Raw genomic sequence first — 15,677 nt, 5'->3', positions numbered from 1 at the left:
TCTATGGAGCGAAAGAACCAGGCAACGTTTTGGGTCGAGACCCTCGGCCAAAACCCAGCCTGAGGCTGGAGCCTCAATTTCTCCTGCACAAAATGCTGTACTGAGTTTGGCCTCAGGGCCTCTCGTTCCTTTTGCAACAATCCTGCCTCTCAGCGCACCAACAATATAACAACTCCTCCCTTTTCCAAAAAAATAAATCCTTCGCCAGAATCCAAGGCTTCCTGTGGAAACGGCAAATTCCTGAAGTGTTAAGCCATTTTTTTTTTTGCACGGGACTTAAAAGTTGCTCCAACTTCGGAGGGAAAAGATGAACGAAAAGCCAAGTAAGAGAAGACTATTCATTAAGACTTGCTAACAATTTCCAACAATTCTCCAGGTGGTGATTTTAATGTTACTGAGAAATATATCCTTGCAAGTAATTTAATAATTCACCAGCAAGAGGAAATGCCAGTGGCAATTACATCATCAGAAAGTGTTCATCATTCTGTTTGAGATGCTTGCAGCAGAGGTAGTGGTGATAAAGGGCTCCCCAGAGCACGAGCATGTGGCGCTTGAGGTGAGGGGAGGAGGGAGGGGGGAGGGTTTAGTGCTGTTCTGCTCCTTGGGTCCATTGTCCTAATAAATTACTGCCTCTGCAACATACAGCTTGCAGATGGAGCATTGCAACACAATTGTTGCTGAGCTCCAGTGGGAAATTAGAGAGGTGGAAAATGGGTAACCGCATTTAACCCCTTGCGGGACTTGGGGAAGGTCCATGGCTGGCTGAGGAATGTGCGGAGAGAGGGAGATCCATCTCTTTCTGCCCTCCCTCCCCCCCCCCCCCCCCCCCCCCCCCCCCCCCCCCACCCCCCCCCCCCCCCCCCCCCCACCCCCCCCCTCCCTCTAACCCCTAGAAAGCAAAGATCAGGAAGCTGTTTCCAGGCAACCTGATAGGATTGATTGATTGTGGAGCTTAAAGTATTTCAGGTTTTACACTGCTCAAAGCAGCGATTGTGTCTTCATGGCCTTGCAACTTTCCTTTCTGCTTTTCTGGCCTCCCTTGCTGTAAAGCACTCACTATGGGTCAGTTTCTCAGCCTGTGCATCGACACGATGTGACCATTCTTCTGTTGGTAGTGAGTGCCACCAAGCAGTTCATCGTTATTTGTTTCGCTCAGAGATGCAGCGCGTAAAAACGTTGGCCCACCGAGCCTGCGCCGTCCAGCGATCCCCGCACACTTACACTTTCCTGCACACACTAGCAACAACTTACAATTGTACCAAAGCCAATTAAGCTACCAACCTGTACGTCTTTGGAATGTGGGGAGAAAAAACGGAGATCCCGGAGAAAACCACTCAGGTCACAGGGAGAATGTACAAACTGTGTACAGACAGCACCCGCAGTCAGGATTGAACCCGGGTCTCTGGTGCTGTAAGGCAGCAACTCTACCGCTACTCCACCGTGCTGCCCTTCAATTGTGCAATGCATCATAATGGCCCTGTCCCACTGTAAGAGTTCATTCAAGAGCTCTCCCGAGTTTTAAAAAAAATCAGACTGAGACGCAAGTTTTAAGAACGGAGAATGAACATAGCGGGTACGTCCGAGCTCGGGGACGTCTCTTAGCGGCTCGTAACGCTAACGGCAGGTACTCGGGAAACACGGTAAGCCCGGGAAGACTCGTGAAGATTTTTCGACATGTTGAAAAATGTCCACGAAAGCCCAGAGTACCGACGAGCGGCAATTACCGTAAATCTCCGAGTTCGAATCAGGGAAAACCCGGGAGAACTCTTGGAATGAACTCGTACAGTGGGACAGGGCTTTAACAACACGGACACTATCTGAAACTTCATGGGCAAGGGCGAACAGCCAAAAGCCTCAACAAGTAATCCAATGATCCGAGTTAAAATACATTTTAGTTTTAAATGCAGATAGTGGTAATCTGACGGAAAATATGCTGGAAAGACTCAGCAGGTCAGTCAGCATCTGTGGAAAGAGGCAGACAGTTAACGATATTGTTTTTGTCTCGCCACAGGTGATGCCTGAATGGCCGAGTGTTTCAGCATTTTCTGTTTTCTCCACCTGAGTTTACAATCGCCCTTGGCAGCAGCAGAATGTAAGTTTAAAGCTGTTAAAAGTATCTGAAACAAAACGTTTGTATCAGAGGTGCGATTACATTTCGATAAAAATCCTCCTGGGAAGGGGATGTGTACAAAATGCAAAGTCCTGGAAGAACTCCGTCAAGAGTCAAGAGAGTTTTATTGTCATGTGTCCCAGATTGGACAATGAAATTCTTGCTTGCTGCAGCACAACAGAGTATGTAAAGGGAGGTGAATCTGAGGAAGTTATTGCCACTGAAGTCAATGGATATTATTAAGGTAGAGATAGATAGATACTTGATAGATACTAATACAGGTGTCAAGGGTACACAAAAAAGCTGGAGAAACTCAGCGGGTGCAGCAGCATCTATGGAGCGAAGGAAATAGGTAACGTTTCGGCCCGAAACGTTGCCTATTTCCTTCGTTCCATAGATGCTGCTGCACCCGCTGAGTTTCTCCAGCTTTTTTGTGTACCTTCGATTTTCCAGCATCTGCAGTTCCTTCTTAAACAGGTGTCAAGGGTTATAGGGAGAAGGCACGAGAATGGGATTGGGGGGTAGCATTAGATCAGTCACGGTTTAATGGTGGAATAGACGATGGGCCAAATGGCCTAATTCAGCTTCTATCACTTATGACCTTATGAATCTGTGATGGAAAATTGATAGACAGGATATCTCTGTGACTGATGCAGCCATAATGTATCTCTAAATTTACTGAAGTGGTTGTCTCTTAACTCCAGAGAGAAGTAATCGCAATAAATGTTGATCACGTCAGGATCTTCTCTGGGTGATTAAATTAAAACATAGACTTAGTTTTAGTTTTCGTGATACAGCTCGGAAACAGGCACTTTTGGCCCACCCAGTCCGCGCCGATCAGCTATTCCCGTACACTCCCACGAACCGACACACCAGGGACAAGTTTTACGTCTTTGGAGTGCAGGAGGAATCCGGAGCACCCGGGGAAAACCCACGCGGTCACGGGGAGAATGTACAAACTCCGTACAGACAGCACACACACACAGTCAGAATTGAACCCGGGTCTCTGGCGCTGTGAGGCAGCAACTCTGCCACTGTGCCGCCCCTGTAATTTGGTGCTTGAGAGCTAGCATGGATTTGATGGGCTGAAGGGCCTGTTCCCTTGCTCTATGACTCCGTGTGCAGTAATCTCCGATGTTCCATATCACCCGGTTCTCCGTGTATGAATCTTTAAAAGGTTTCAAGTCAAGTTGCAACTCAAAAAAAAAAACTTGCGTCTCAGCTTATTTTTTTTTAAGCCTTTATGAACAAAACCCCAAACTATCATTATGCTCCAGCCTTTGCTTCCCAACACTTCAAATTATACCGCACAAATTGCCTGCAATAATACAGTCTGTTCTCTGGAGTTTAGAAGAATGAGTGGTGATCTCATTGAAATCTATAAAATTCTAACTGGGCTTGACAGCACAGATGCGGGGAGGCTTTTTCTCCTGAGCGGTGTCTAAAACTGAGGGCCATGGTCTCAGAATCACGGCACAAAGGTTTAGGACTACAATGCGGAGATATCTTTGCTCAGGGAATTGTGAACCTCCAGAATTCCGCGGCTCAAGTGACCATCTGGGTGGTACGTGTGGGATTGAGAATGATACATTTTGGTGGGGTGAGATAGAGAGGGAGGCTGAGAAGAAATGTAATTAATAATAGAGAACAGGTTTGAAGAGTTACATGATTTTTCCAGCTAATCCTTAAAACTGAGATTACATTCGTTGAAAGAATAAGACCTGATTCCCCAAGCTTCTCAAGCACTGGAAAATGAGTGCACACGGTTTTTTTTTTAGCACAGAAAGTACTCTTTGTTTAAATGTAATGAAACCACAGCACAGTGGCTCAGCTGGTAGAAATGCTGCCTCGCAACCCCAGAGACCACAGGGTCGATCCTGACCTCGGGTGCTGCCTGCGAGAAGTTGCATGTTCTCCCTGGGAAGGCGTGGGGTTCCTCCGGGTGCTCCGGTTTCATCCCACATCCCAAAGACGTGCGGGTTTGTAGGCTAATTGGCCCTCTGTATATGGCCCAGAGTGTGTGGGTTTAACGGATGCGAAAATGGGATAGCACAGAACTAGTGTGAATGATGATTGTTGGAGACTCAGTGGGCCGAAGGGCCTGTTTCCATGCTGTATCTCTAAAACTAAACTAACACTTACTGCAGTGTGTCATTGGGTAGGGAACCTAAAATGGCTGCTGAGAGGAATTCTGGCAAAAGAAAATTCTCAAAATAAGAAACCATTCAGTAATGTGAGTCAGGAAAATGTATTTAGCAGTAGGTGTTGGAATCTTGGGAATAATCTACCCTAGTGTCTCAGATCCTGGTTAGATTCATGGCTGAGATTATTAGATATTAAAGGAATGAAGGGATATACAGGTTTCGTGCAGGGAAACAGAAGTTAGTTTAGCTTAGCTTAGAGTTTCAGCATGGAAATGATCCCTTCAGCCCGAGTCCATGCCATCATCGATCAACAGGTCACATTAGTGTTCCATGTTATCCCACTTTGTCATTCACTCACGACACATCAGGAGTAATTCACAGAGGGACAATTAACCAATAAACCTGCACGTCTGTGGGATGTGGGAGTAATCCGAAGCATCTGGAGGACAATAGACAATAGGTGCAGGAGTAGGCCATTCGGCCCTTCGAGCCAGCACCACCATTCAATGTGATCGTGGCTGATCATCCCCAATCAGTACCCCCGTTCCTCCCTTCTCCCCATATCCCCTGACTCCACTATCTTTAAGAGCCCTATCTAGCTCTTTCTTGAAAGTATCCAGAGAACTGGCCTCCACCGCCCTCTGAGGCAGAGAATTCCACAGACTCACAACTCTCTGTGAGAAAAAGTGTTTCCTCATCGCCATTCTAAATGGCTTACCCCTTATTCTGAAACTGTGGCCCCTGGTTCTGGACTCCCCCAACATCAGGAACATGTTTCCTGCCTCTAGCTTGTCCAAGCCCTTAATAATCTTATATGTTTCAATAAGATTCCCTCTCATCCTTCTAAACTCCAGGGTATACAAGCCCATGCGCTCACAGGGAGAACGTGCAAACTCCACACAATCAGCACCCGAGGTCAGCTCTGGCGCTGTGAGGCAGCAGCTCTACCAGCTACACTACAGTGCCGGCCTGAGGATAGATCAGCCATGAACTTACTAAAAGATGAAACAGGCACAAGGGATCGAATTGGCCGACAGGTACTTCTATTCCAATTCAGATGTTGTTATGTTTTAACAAATGATTCAATTCCTAACTCGTTTTGTCTACCTGTATTTGATCAGAAAGAATGCGTCATCGAGTTGTACAGCATGGAAATAGGCCCTTCGGCCCACCATATCCATGCCAACCATCCTACACTCAGACACTGTTATTCTCTCCTCCCTCCCACACACACCCCCCCCTCATTCAACCATCTTCTTACACACTGGGATCAATTTACTCAGAGCAATTAGGTTTGTTGAAATCACTAACTGCTGGGTTTTTTTTTTGGTTTTGATTTGTTGTGCAGTTATTAACAATCTCTCATGCCTAGTCACTTTTTTTTTAAAATTGCAATTACCTGTAAGTGTGGTGGAAAGTTTCCATCCGGGAAAATCTCTCTCCAAAATGTGACAAGAAATGCACCATCTTAATACGATTAGTTATAAAGGGAGATGAGAGAGGAGTTGTTTACACTAAAAACAAAACCCTTGTTGATCTTATTATAATACTCAATTAAATAGCGAATGTGCAATGATACCCGGCACTATTCACAGTGGCACAGCTGGTAGAGCTGGATGCCTAACAGCTCCAGAGACCCAGGTTCAATCCTGACCACAGGTCCTGTCTGTGTGGAGTTTGCGCGCTCTTCCTGTGGCTGAGTGGGTTTCCCCTGAGTGCTCCGGTTTCCTCCCACATCCCAAAGACGCGCAGGTCAGTAAGTTAATTGGCTGCTGTAAATAGCTCCTGACGTGTGGCTGAGTGGTAGAGTCGAGGGAAGTGGAAGAAATTATGGAATTGTGAGGTGAATGAAAATAAACTTCAGAAGGTTCATAAATGCTAGGAGCAGAATTAGGCCATTCGGCCCATTCATCAAGTCTACTCTGCCATTCAATCATGGTTGATCAATCCCATTCTCCTGCCTTCTCCCCATATCCCCAGACATGAGAGGATTGGTGTGTGGTGTGTGTTAGGACACCCAGGATGGTGTTCTGGAATAATTAAGGCCAGTCAGCGGTAACAAAGACACGATACAGCTGATTTTAACAAAGGGGTGGAAAAGTGTGCCAAGCACATCCCAAGGTCTACAGGGCCACAGGGTTTGCCAAGAGTCTGGTTTTAATGCTTCGTTAAATGGAAACAGTTCTCGAGTGGATCAGTTGGGATACAGAAAAATCTTCTGAGGTAGGAATGATCCTCGGAACTTTGAATTAAGGGCCTGTCCCACTGTACGAGGTAATTCAAGAGCTCTCCCGAGTTAAAAAAAAAATCAAACTCGTGGTAAGCACGTAGAATGTACGTAGCGGGTACGTCGGAGCTCGGGGACGTCTCTTAGCGGCTTGTAACGCTAACGGCAGGTTCTCGGGAAACGCGGTAATCTCGTGAAGACTCGTGAAGAGTTTTCACCATGTTGAAAAATGTCCACGAGAGCCCCGAGTACCTACGAGCGGCTATTACCGTTCGAATGAGGGGAAACTCGGGAGAACTCTTGAATTAGCTCGTACAGTGGGACGGCCCCATTACAACTCAGAGTCTGTCAGTCAGAAGATGCCCAACTATCCCTGGCCTCGACCTTCAGTTTTTTAGTTTTAGTTTTTGAGATACTGCGTGTAAACACGCCCATCGGTCCACCGAGTCCACGCTGACCAATGATTACCTGTACACTCCTTCTATACAATAGGGAGAATTTACAGAAGCGGTCCAATTAACCTACAAACCTGCACGTCTTCGGGATGGTGAGGGGAAACCGGTAAACCCAGAGAAAAACCCACACAGTCACGGGGAGAACGTGCAAACTCCACACAGATATGCGGTCTCACCAACGTCTTATACAACAGCAACATGACCTCCCAACTTCTATACTCAATACTCTGACCGATGAAGGCCAAAGTGCCAAAAGCCTTTTTGACCACCTGACCTTTCAAGGACCATGCACTAGTACTCATAGATTCCTCTGTTCTACACACTACCCAGAGGCCTACCATTTACTGTGTAGGTCCTGCCCTTGTTCGACGTCCCAAAATGTAACACCTCACTCTTCTCGGTATTAAAGTCCATCAACCATTCCTCCGCCCACCTGGCCAATCGATCCAGATCCTGCTGCAATCTTTCACAACCATCTTCACTATCTGTAAAACCACCCACTGTTGTATCATCAGCAAACTTGCTAATCTTGCCCTGTATGTTCTCATCCAAATCATTGATGTAGATGGCAAACAGTAACGGGCCCAGCACTGAACCTTGAGGCACGCCACTAGTCACTATGTTCTACGCTCGCTTCCCTCTCTCTCTCTCTCTCTGCAATATCTGCAAGGGGTTGACTGGTATGATTTAACCAGACAGCACATTTTCACCATATTTTGTAACACTTAATAACCCAAAACCAATGCTACATCTAACCTGCGCTGGACCTAACCTGCATCCATTTCAGAGGCATGAAGGAAACCTTACCATATTGCTTATTAATTATGCTTAGAAAAATGTTTAGAAACATAGAAAATAGGTGCAGGAAGGTGCCATTTGGCTCTTCGAGCCTGCACTGCCATTCATTGTGATCATGGCTGATCATCCACAATCAGTAACCCGTGCCTGCCTTCTCCCCGTTTCCCTTGATTCTGCTAGCTCCTAAAGCTCTATCTGTTTCCATGCTGTATCTGGAAATTAAATTCAACTACACTCTAGCACATAATTTTGTATGCTCTTTCTATTTTCTTAGAGTTCAGGTTTCCTGGAATGCTAATTTAAGAGAGAATTGGGTGGTTCAGATCGGAAGCAATCTCGGGCGACAAAAGGTGGATTGTACGTGTGTTGTCCTCTGATCAACCTTTAGGATTAGTTCATGGCAAACAGCTCTGGGATAAAACTACTTGCATATTGTCGAGTTAGTTCTGCTCCCGGCCATCTTGCTCGAGGAACACAAAGTAAACACCTATAATCGACGTGACCACATGCACAGCAGTTACGAGTGTGATTTTTCCCTTCAGAATATCGTGTTCCTGTCCTTTTTAATGAAAATGTATAAGGCCCTGAGGAGATGTTTGTTTGTTTCCTCTATCCCTACTGACAATCCACACTGTTATGCGGTTATGATTTACGGTGAAATGTCTCTGTCATGCAGGCAAAGCCAATGATTAGGTCTCCTGTTTTGAAAATGTACCAAGAAATGTTGGCAGGATGAGTGTTCCCACCCATCTCACAGCCTCTTACACTCGTAAATGATTTTAAAGCAGTAAAGAAGGTTTATGGTTTCCTTGCCTCCATCAGTCGGGGCTTCGGGTATCAGGATGTTAGAGTGGCACGGTGGCGCAGTGGTAGAGTTGTTGCCTCAGAGACCCAGGTTCGATCCCGACTACGGGTGCTTGTCTGTGTGGAGTTTGTACTTTCTTCCCGTGACCGGGTGGGTTTTCTCCGAGATCTTCGGTTCCCTCCCACACTCCAAAGCCCTACAGGTTTGTAGGTTAATTGTAGGCTTGGTATAGGTGTAAAAATTGTGCCCAGTGTAGGATAGTGTTAATGTGCGGGGATCGCTGGTCAGCACGGACTCGGTGGGCCGAAGGGCCTGTTTCCGCGCTGTATCTCTAAACTAAACTAAAAATCTTGTTGCAGCTTTATATGACTTTAATTATGCTGTGTTTGGAGTATTGTGTGCAGTTCTAATGCCCCGTTACAGGAAGGATGTGAAGGCTTTGTAGAGTGCAGAAGAGGTTCACCTGGATTGCCGCCTGGATTAGAACATATTACCTATAAGGAGAAGTTGGACAAACTTGGGTCCGATTTTTTCTGGAACATTAGAGGTTGAGGGGAGACCTGGTTGAAGTGTATAAAACTATGAGACAAATAGATAGGGTTGACATTCAGAACCTTTTTTCCAGAATGGAAATGTCATGGACTAGATGCCATAACTTTAAGGTGAGAGGGGAAAGGCTTAAAGGAGATATGCGGGGCATCTTTTTTTTATACAGAGAGTGATAGGTGCCTGGAACGCACTGCCAAGGGTAATAGTGGAGGCAGATATGATCGTGGCATTTAAGAGGCTCTAAGCTAGGCACATGGATATTCATAGATTGGAGGGATATGGATCACATGCAGGCAGAGGAGACAAGCTTAACTTGGCATCATGTTTGGCATGGACTTTGTGGGCCATAGGGCCAGTTCCTGCACTGTACTTGATGTAGCTGCTTTACCACCAGAGGTTGATCAATCAGTACTGATATTCTGGGATCATTTTCCCCATCACGGTTTTCTTTGACCTGCTTCAAATACTCTTAAATACATCTCCCTGGTCTTTTTGCACCTGGTTCACCTGCACCTCCTCCAACCTCATCTATTGCATCCGCTGCTCTAGGTGTCAGTTGCTCTACATCTGTGAGACCAAGCGTAGGCTTGGCGATCGCTTTGCCCAGCACCTCCGCTCGGTTTCTCAATAACCAACCTGATCTCCCAGTGGCTCAGCACTTCAACTCCCCCTCCCATCCCGAATCCGACCTTTCTGTCCTGGGCCTCCTCCATGGCCAGAGTGAGGCCCACCGTAAATTGGAGGAGCAGCACCTCATATTCCACTTGGGCAGTCTGCACCCCAGCGGCATGAACATTGACTTCTCCAATTTCAGGTAGTCCCTGCTTTCTCCTCCCCTTCCCAGCTCTCCTTCAGCCCACTGTCTCCACCTCTTCCTTTCTTCTTCCCGTCCCCCCTCACCCTCACATCAGTCTGAAGAAGGGTGTCAACCCGAAACGTCGCCTATTTCCTTCGCTCCACAGATCATGCCTCACCCGCTGAGTTTCCCCAGCATTTTTGTGTACCTTGCGCTTGTCTCTCTGCTTTCTGAAGTCCTCTGACGTTTTCTTTTCACGCGGGAAGTATTAGACGAATGAATAGAACTCAGGTTGGGCGACGGCTTTGCAGAATGCCTCCGTTCCGTCCAAGCGATGACCCTGAGTTACAGTTATCTGTCACTTAAATTCCACAGCCCTCTCCCTCTCCGACCTCTTTATCTTTAGTCCCCGACACTGTGTCAACGAGGTTGAGATAATAAAGCGCGAGAAACAGCACCTTAGCTTCTGACTTGAAGCTTTACAGCTTTTAGGGCCCCGCACTTAATTCCATGTCGGCCAAGTGAATGAATGAATAAGTTTATTGGCCAAGTATTCACATACATGGAATTTGCCTTGGTGCTCCGCCCGCAAGTGACAACATCACATACAACGACAGTTAAACATTAAACACTAATAATATTTTAGTGCCCCATCTAGTATAGTAGTGCCCCATCTACACTAGTCCCACCTGCCCGCATTTGGTCCATTAGAGGCATGTGGACCAACCTTTCCTATCCATGTACCTGTCCAAATGTATGTTATAGTTTCTGCCTCAACTACCTCCTCTGGCGGCTCATTCCATATTCCCACCACCTTCTGTGTGAAACTCCCATGGTACATTAAAGGTTAAAGTGTAAAAAAAAATCAATGGATTGCACACCTTACATTTTGACATCCCCCTCATCAAATTAAAAGGATAGTGTATCTGAATTACTTGTCATATTTATATTACATTTTATTTAATAACTACGGGATGGCATGAAGTTAAATATTTGACAAGCTGATGTGTTCCGCGGGGAATTCGACGGAGAGCAGCTCAGTGAATATAGTCAATACTATACTTAGCATCGCTTAATCCTCCATTGGGAGTGTTAAGGTTTGCTTTAGGACTTTAATAATGCAAATTTCAACTGGAAGAAAGTCAACTAATCTATACACGATTGAGCCTGTGAACGCATCATCATTATCCAGAGAATTGGACATCCCCACAACAATCCAACACTGTCTCCATCTTTCTTCCCTTCAGTCACGTTATATATATTAAATTCCACTTACAATATCTCATAGAATACACAGTATATAACAGTTCATTGCTCCACCGATCCTCTCTTACAACTACCTTGGCAGTCTTGTTCGTTGCCATATAACCATATAACAATTACAGCACGGAAACAGGCCATCTCGGCCCTACAAGTCCGTGCCGAACAAATTTTTTTTCTCCCTTTGTCCCACCTGCTTGCACTCATACCATAACCCTCCATTCCCTTCTCATCCATATGCCTATCCAATTTATTTTTAAATGATACCAATGAACCTGCCTCCACCACTTCCACTGGAACCTCATTCCACACCGCTACCACTCTCCGAGTAAAGAAGTTCCCCCTCATATTACCCTTAAACTTCTGTCCCTTAATTCTGAAGTCATGTCCTCTTGTTTGAATTCCCTATTCTCAAAGGGAAAAGCTTGTCCACATCAACTCTGTCTATCCCTCTCATCATTTTAAAGACCTCTATCAAGCTCCCCCTTAACCTTCTGCGCTCCAGAGAATAAAGACCTAACTTATTCAACCTATCTCTGTAACTTAGTTGTTGAAACCCAGGCAACATTCTAGTAAATCTCCTCTGTACTCTCTCTATTTTGTTGACAAAATAACTATTTTGTTACCGTGGAGAATGTTTCCATTCATTTCCTTATCTCCGTCCCCTCTCTTCTATTCTTTCCATTAAGTCATTATTCTCCATGTTTACCTCTCCCGATGCATTTGCCCCAGTAGACAGCATAACGGGAGAGCTTTCGAGAATACTACACGATCTAATTAGATTCTACCATCACACAAACCAAGCTCCCTTCCATTGACTCCATTTACACCTCTCGCTGCCTCGGCAAGGCCAGCAGCATAATCAAGGACCAGTCGCACCCCGGCCATTCCCTCTACTCCCCTCTCCCATCCGACAAAAGGTACACACCTCCAGATTCAGGGACTGTTTCTTCCCAGCTGATATCAGGCAACTGAATCATCCTACCACAACCAGAGAGCAGTGCTGAACTGCTATCTACCTCTTTGGTGACCCTCGGACTATCCTTGATCGGGTTTACCTTGTAGCAAACGTTATTCCCTTTTACTCAGTAAATACATTGTACACTGTATGGCTCGATTGTAATCATGTATTGTCTTTCTGCTGCCTGGATAGCATGCAACAGAAGTTTTTCACTGTGACAATAAACTAAACTGAACTTAACTGAACTGAACGAGACTTGGTTATTCCATTTATTTTCTGTCCACACTATCACCTGGTGCTGAGTGCTATCGCCTGCACTATCACCTGCTCAATATCCCTTCACCTATCAACCATGTCGTAGAGTCATTGAGTTATACAGCATGGAAACAGTCCCTTCGGCCCAACTCATCCATGCCAACCAGGATACCTTCCTAAGCTAAACATAGACACTAAATGTTGGCACAGGTGAGGTGAGCAATCTTGCCATAATGTTATATAGTGGACATTCCTCTACTGGTTTCTATTGTGGGTACCTTGCAAGTTTTATTCTTTATCACTGAGACACCGCTCTTTCCATTTTCCATCTCTCTGCAAAGGAAAGTGATTTAGTACGAGAGAGACAGGTTCTGTCTCCCATCAACCCTGAAGGAGTTGGCTTTGCAAGAACAGTGATATCTGTTCATTTTGTTGGAGGTGGGGCAGAGCTCCTACCAAGAGTTTTACATGTGTAGGAATCATGCTGTGATTTTTTCCCCCCTTCACCTGTCCTTGTGCATTTTTGCACGCTGGCCAGTGCTGTCAAATATATATAATCAAGATACATGCAATTACAGCCATCTGTACGGCGGTGAGATTATTCCCTCTGGAATGTTGGCCTCGGAATCATTGCTGCCATCATTATCTATAGACTTTACACTTTACAGATGCAGCACGGAAACAGGCCCACCGAATCCACGCCGACCCGCATTCATCCCGTACGCTAAAACCCTTGTCTCACGGTACGAGTTCATTCCAAGAGTTCTCCCGAGTTTGCCCCAATTCAAACTCGGAGATTTACGGTAATGGCCACTCGTCGGTACTCGGGGCTCTCGTGACTATTTTTCATCATGTTGAAAAATCTTCACGAGTCTTCCCGAGCTTACCTGCCGTTAGCGCTAAGAGACGTCCCCGAGCTCCGACGTACCCGCTACGTTCATTCACCGTGCTTACCACGAGTTTGATTGTTTTAAACTCGGGAGAGCTCTTGGAATGAACTCGCACTGTGGGACAGGGCTGTAACACCATCTTACACACCAGAGACAATTTACAATTTTACATAGGCCAATTAGCCTAAAAACCTGCTCGTCTTAGAGTGTACAATAGTCAACGTTTTGGAAGAGATGGACAAAATTCAATGCTGCAAGCTGCTGCTGGTCGCCATGACAACATCCAGTCGCTTGGACTTTCATATCAAGCCCCCACCAACGTCCATGAAGCACCGTGCCTACCCACCTGTGTAGATGAATCTTCCTGGAGCGCCCTTGCAGAATTGTTTGGACTTGTAGGACAATGTGACTTCCACCACTCCGGGGATGTGTCGAGGGGGAGTCTGCACTCGGATGGCGTGGGGTGTAATCAGCTGAAACGTACGAGAGAAGCAAAGAGTTTGAAGCTCGACAGATTTGACCGAATCCTCACAATTCCACCTGAAGATGGGTCTCGACCCCGAACGTCACCTATTCCTTTTCCTCCAGAGATACTGCCTGACCTGCTGAATTACTCCAGCCTTTGATGTCTGTCCACCTCACTGGTGTGTGATGCTTAGAGTCATAGTCAGAGAGCACAGAGACAGGCCCTATGGATAAACCCATCCATTCCAACTAAGATGTCCCATCTAAGCTAGTCCCATTTGCTCAACTTTGCCCCATGTCACTTTCCTATCCATGTACCTGTTCAAGTGTCTTTTAAATGCTGTTATGGTACCTGTATCAACTGTGTTCCAAAGAATACAGTCCTAGCCTGCTCGACCTCTCCCTATAGCTCAGATCTGAATTTTAATTAGCCAACTGCACTTTATATGTCTATTTATGTGTGTGTATATATATATATATATTCAATGGTATATGGACACACTGATCTGTTCTGTATTATTTATGCCTGCAATATTCTGCTGCGCTGAAAACAAATAAAGAATTTAATTGTCCTAACTGGGACACATGACATTAAACTCTCTTGAATCTTGAAGGGTCTCAAGATTCTCTTGAACCTTGAGACCCTCGAGTCCTGGCAACATCCCCGTAAATCTTCTCCGCACCCGTTCCAGCTCGACAACATCTTTCTATAACACGGTGCCCAAAAATGGACATAATACTCTAAACGTGGCCTCACCAACATCTTGTATAACTGCAACATGACCTCCCAACTTCCATACTCAATACTACGACTGGCGAAGGCCAATGTGCCGAAAGATTTTTTGACCACCCTATTTAGCTGTGATGCCATTTCAAGGAACTAAGTACCTGCACTCCTAGATCCCTCTGCTCTACAACACTCCGCAGTGCCCGACCATTCATTGTCCTGTGGCATTAGTTATCTAAAGCTCAGCATAACTGTAGAAGGGTCTCGACCCAAAACGTCATCCATTCCTTCTCTCCAGAGGTGCTGCCTGTCCCGCTGAGTTACTCCAGCTTTTTGTGTCTATCTTCGGTTTAAACCGGCATCTGCAGTTCCTTCCTACACATACTGTAAATGTATTGCCCTGTTTCCAAAATTGAATCATCCTAGATCCCGACCCTTTGTCGGGCAAGCTTACCCTGCTGTTCCCCTGATAACTCACCTCACTCCAAACCAGCATTGTGCCAAAGAGGACTTGCAATCCATCGAAGAAGTTGTCCCCAATAATGATGACCATCGCGCCTCCGGTTGTCCATCCTTCACTGGGACTGATGGCCTTGATGCATGGTGTGGCTAGGCACAAAGAAACAAGATTACTTGTACTTCATGACTCATTTATCATTAATACCGTCACAGTCATCGATGCCATGCTTCCTCCTGAGATCCAAGTAGACATTTCTCTCCTCCACTCTGGATGTGAAGTAGGAAAATTAAATATTGCTTTTTCTATTAAATCATTGATGGGAGGCGGTTGGATTCTATCTGTTCTGAAGAAGATGGTTGGCACTCCATCAAACCTCCTCAATGTTTGTTCCCGCGATCAGCACAGGCTCAGTGTACATGATCTGCAAACTGAGTTGAGTTTAGTTGAAGTTCAGCCTGAAGAAGGGTCTCGACCCGAAACGTCACCTATTTCCTTCCCTCCATAGATGCTGCCTCACCCGCTGAGTTTCTCCAGCATTTTTGTCTACCTTTGAGTTTCGTTGAGAATCGTTTATTGTCACATGTACCGTGAAAAACTATTGTTGCGGGCTAACCAGTCAGCTGAAAGACAATACATGATTACATTCGATTCATCCGCAGTGTACAGATACATGATAAAGGGAATAACGTGAATAATCTGTATGGATGTATTTATGTATGTATTGTTAGATCTATGTACCACTGTTTTGTAGCACGTTAGTACACTGCACTTTGGT

At 45.7% G+C, this 15,677-nt stretch overlaps 1 protein-coding gene across 6 annotated transcripts in view; it reads right to left on the bottom strand.

Moving 5' to 3' along the window:
• The window catches only part of LOC129713311 (transcription factor COE2), a 219,168-nt gene that overhangs the window by 43,435 nt on the left and 160,056 nt on the right, over window positions 1-15,677 (bottom strand). For all 6 annotated transcript variants that reach the window (XM_055662280.1, XM_055662277.1, XM_055662278.1 and 3 more), the window contains 2 exons: window positions 14,921-15,051; window positions 13,597-13,723 (listed from right to left, as the gene is read on the bottom strand). In XM_055662280.1, coding sequence (XP_055518255.1) covers window positions 13,597-13,723; window positions 14,921-15,051 — 258 coding nt within the window. The remainder of the gene's footprint in view (window positions 1-13,596; window positions 13,724-14,920; window positions 15,052-15,677) is intronic.

This window comes from Leucoraja erinacea, chromosome 35 (assembly GCF_028641065.1).
Source record: "Leucoraja erinacea ecotype New England chromosome 35, Leri_hhj_1, whole genome shotgun sequence".
Classification (NCBI taxonomy): Eukaryota; Metazoa; Chordata; class Chondrichthyes; order Rajiformes; family Rajidae; genus Leucoraja; species Leucoraja erinaceus.
The sequence above is the reverse complement of the archived record's forward strand: the minus strand, read 5'-3'. Positions and strand labels throughout refer to the sequence as shown.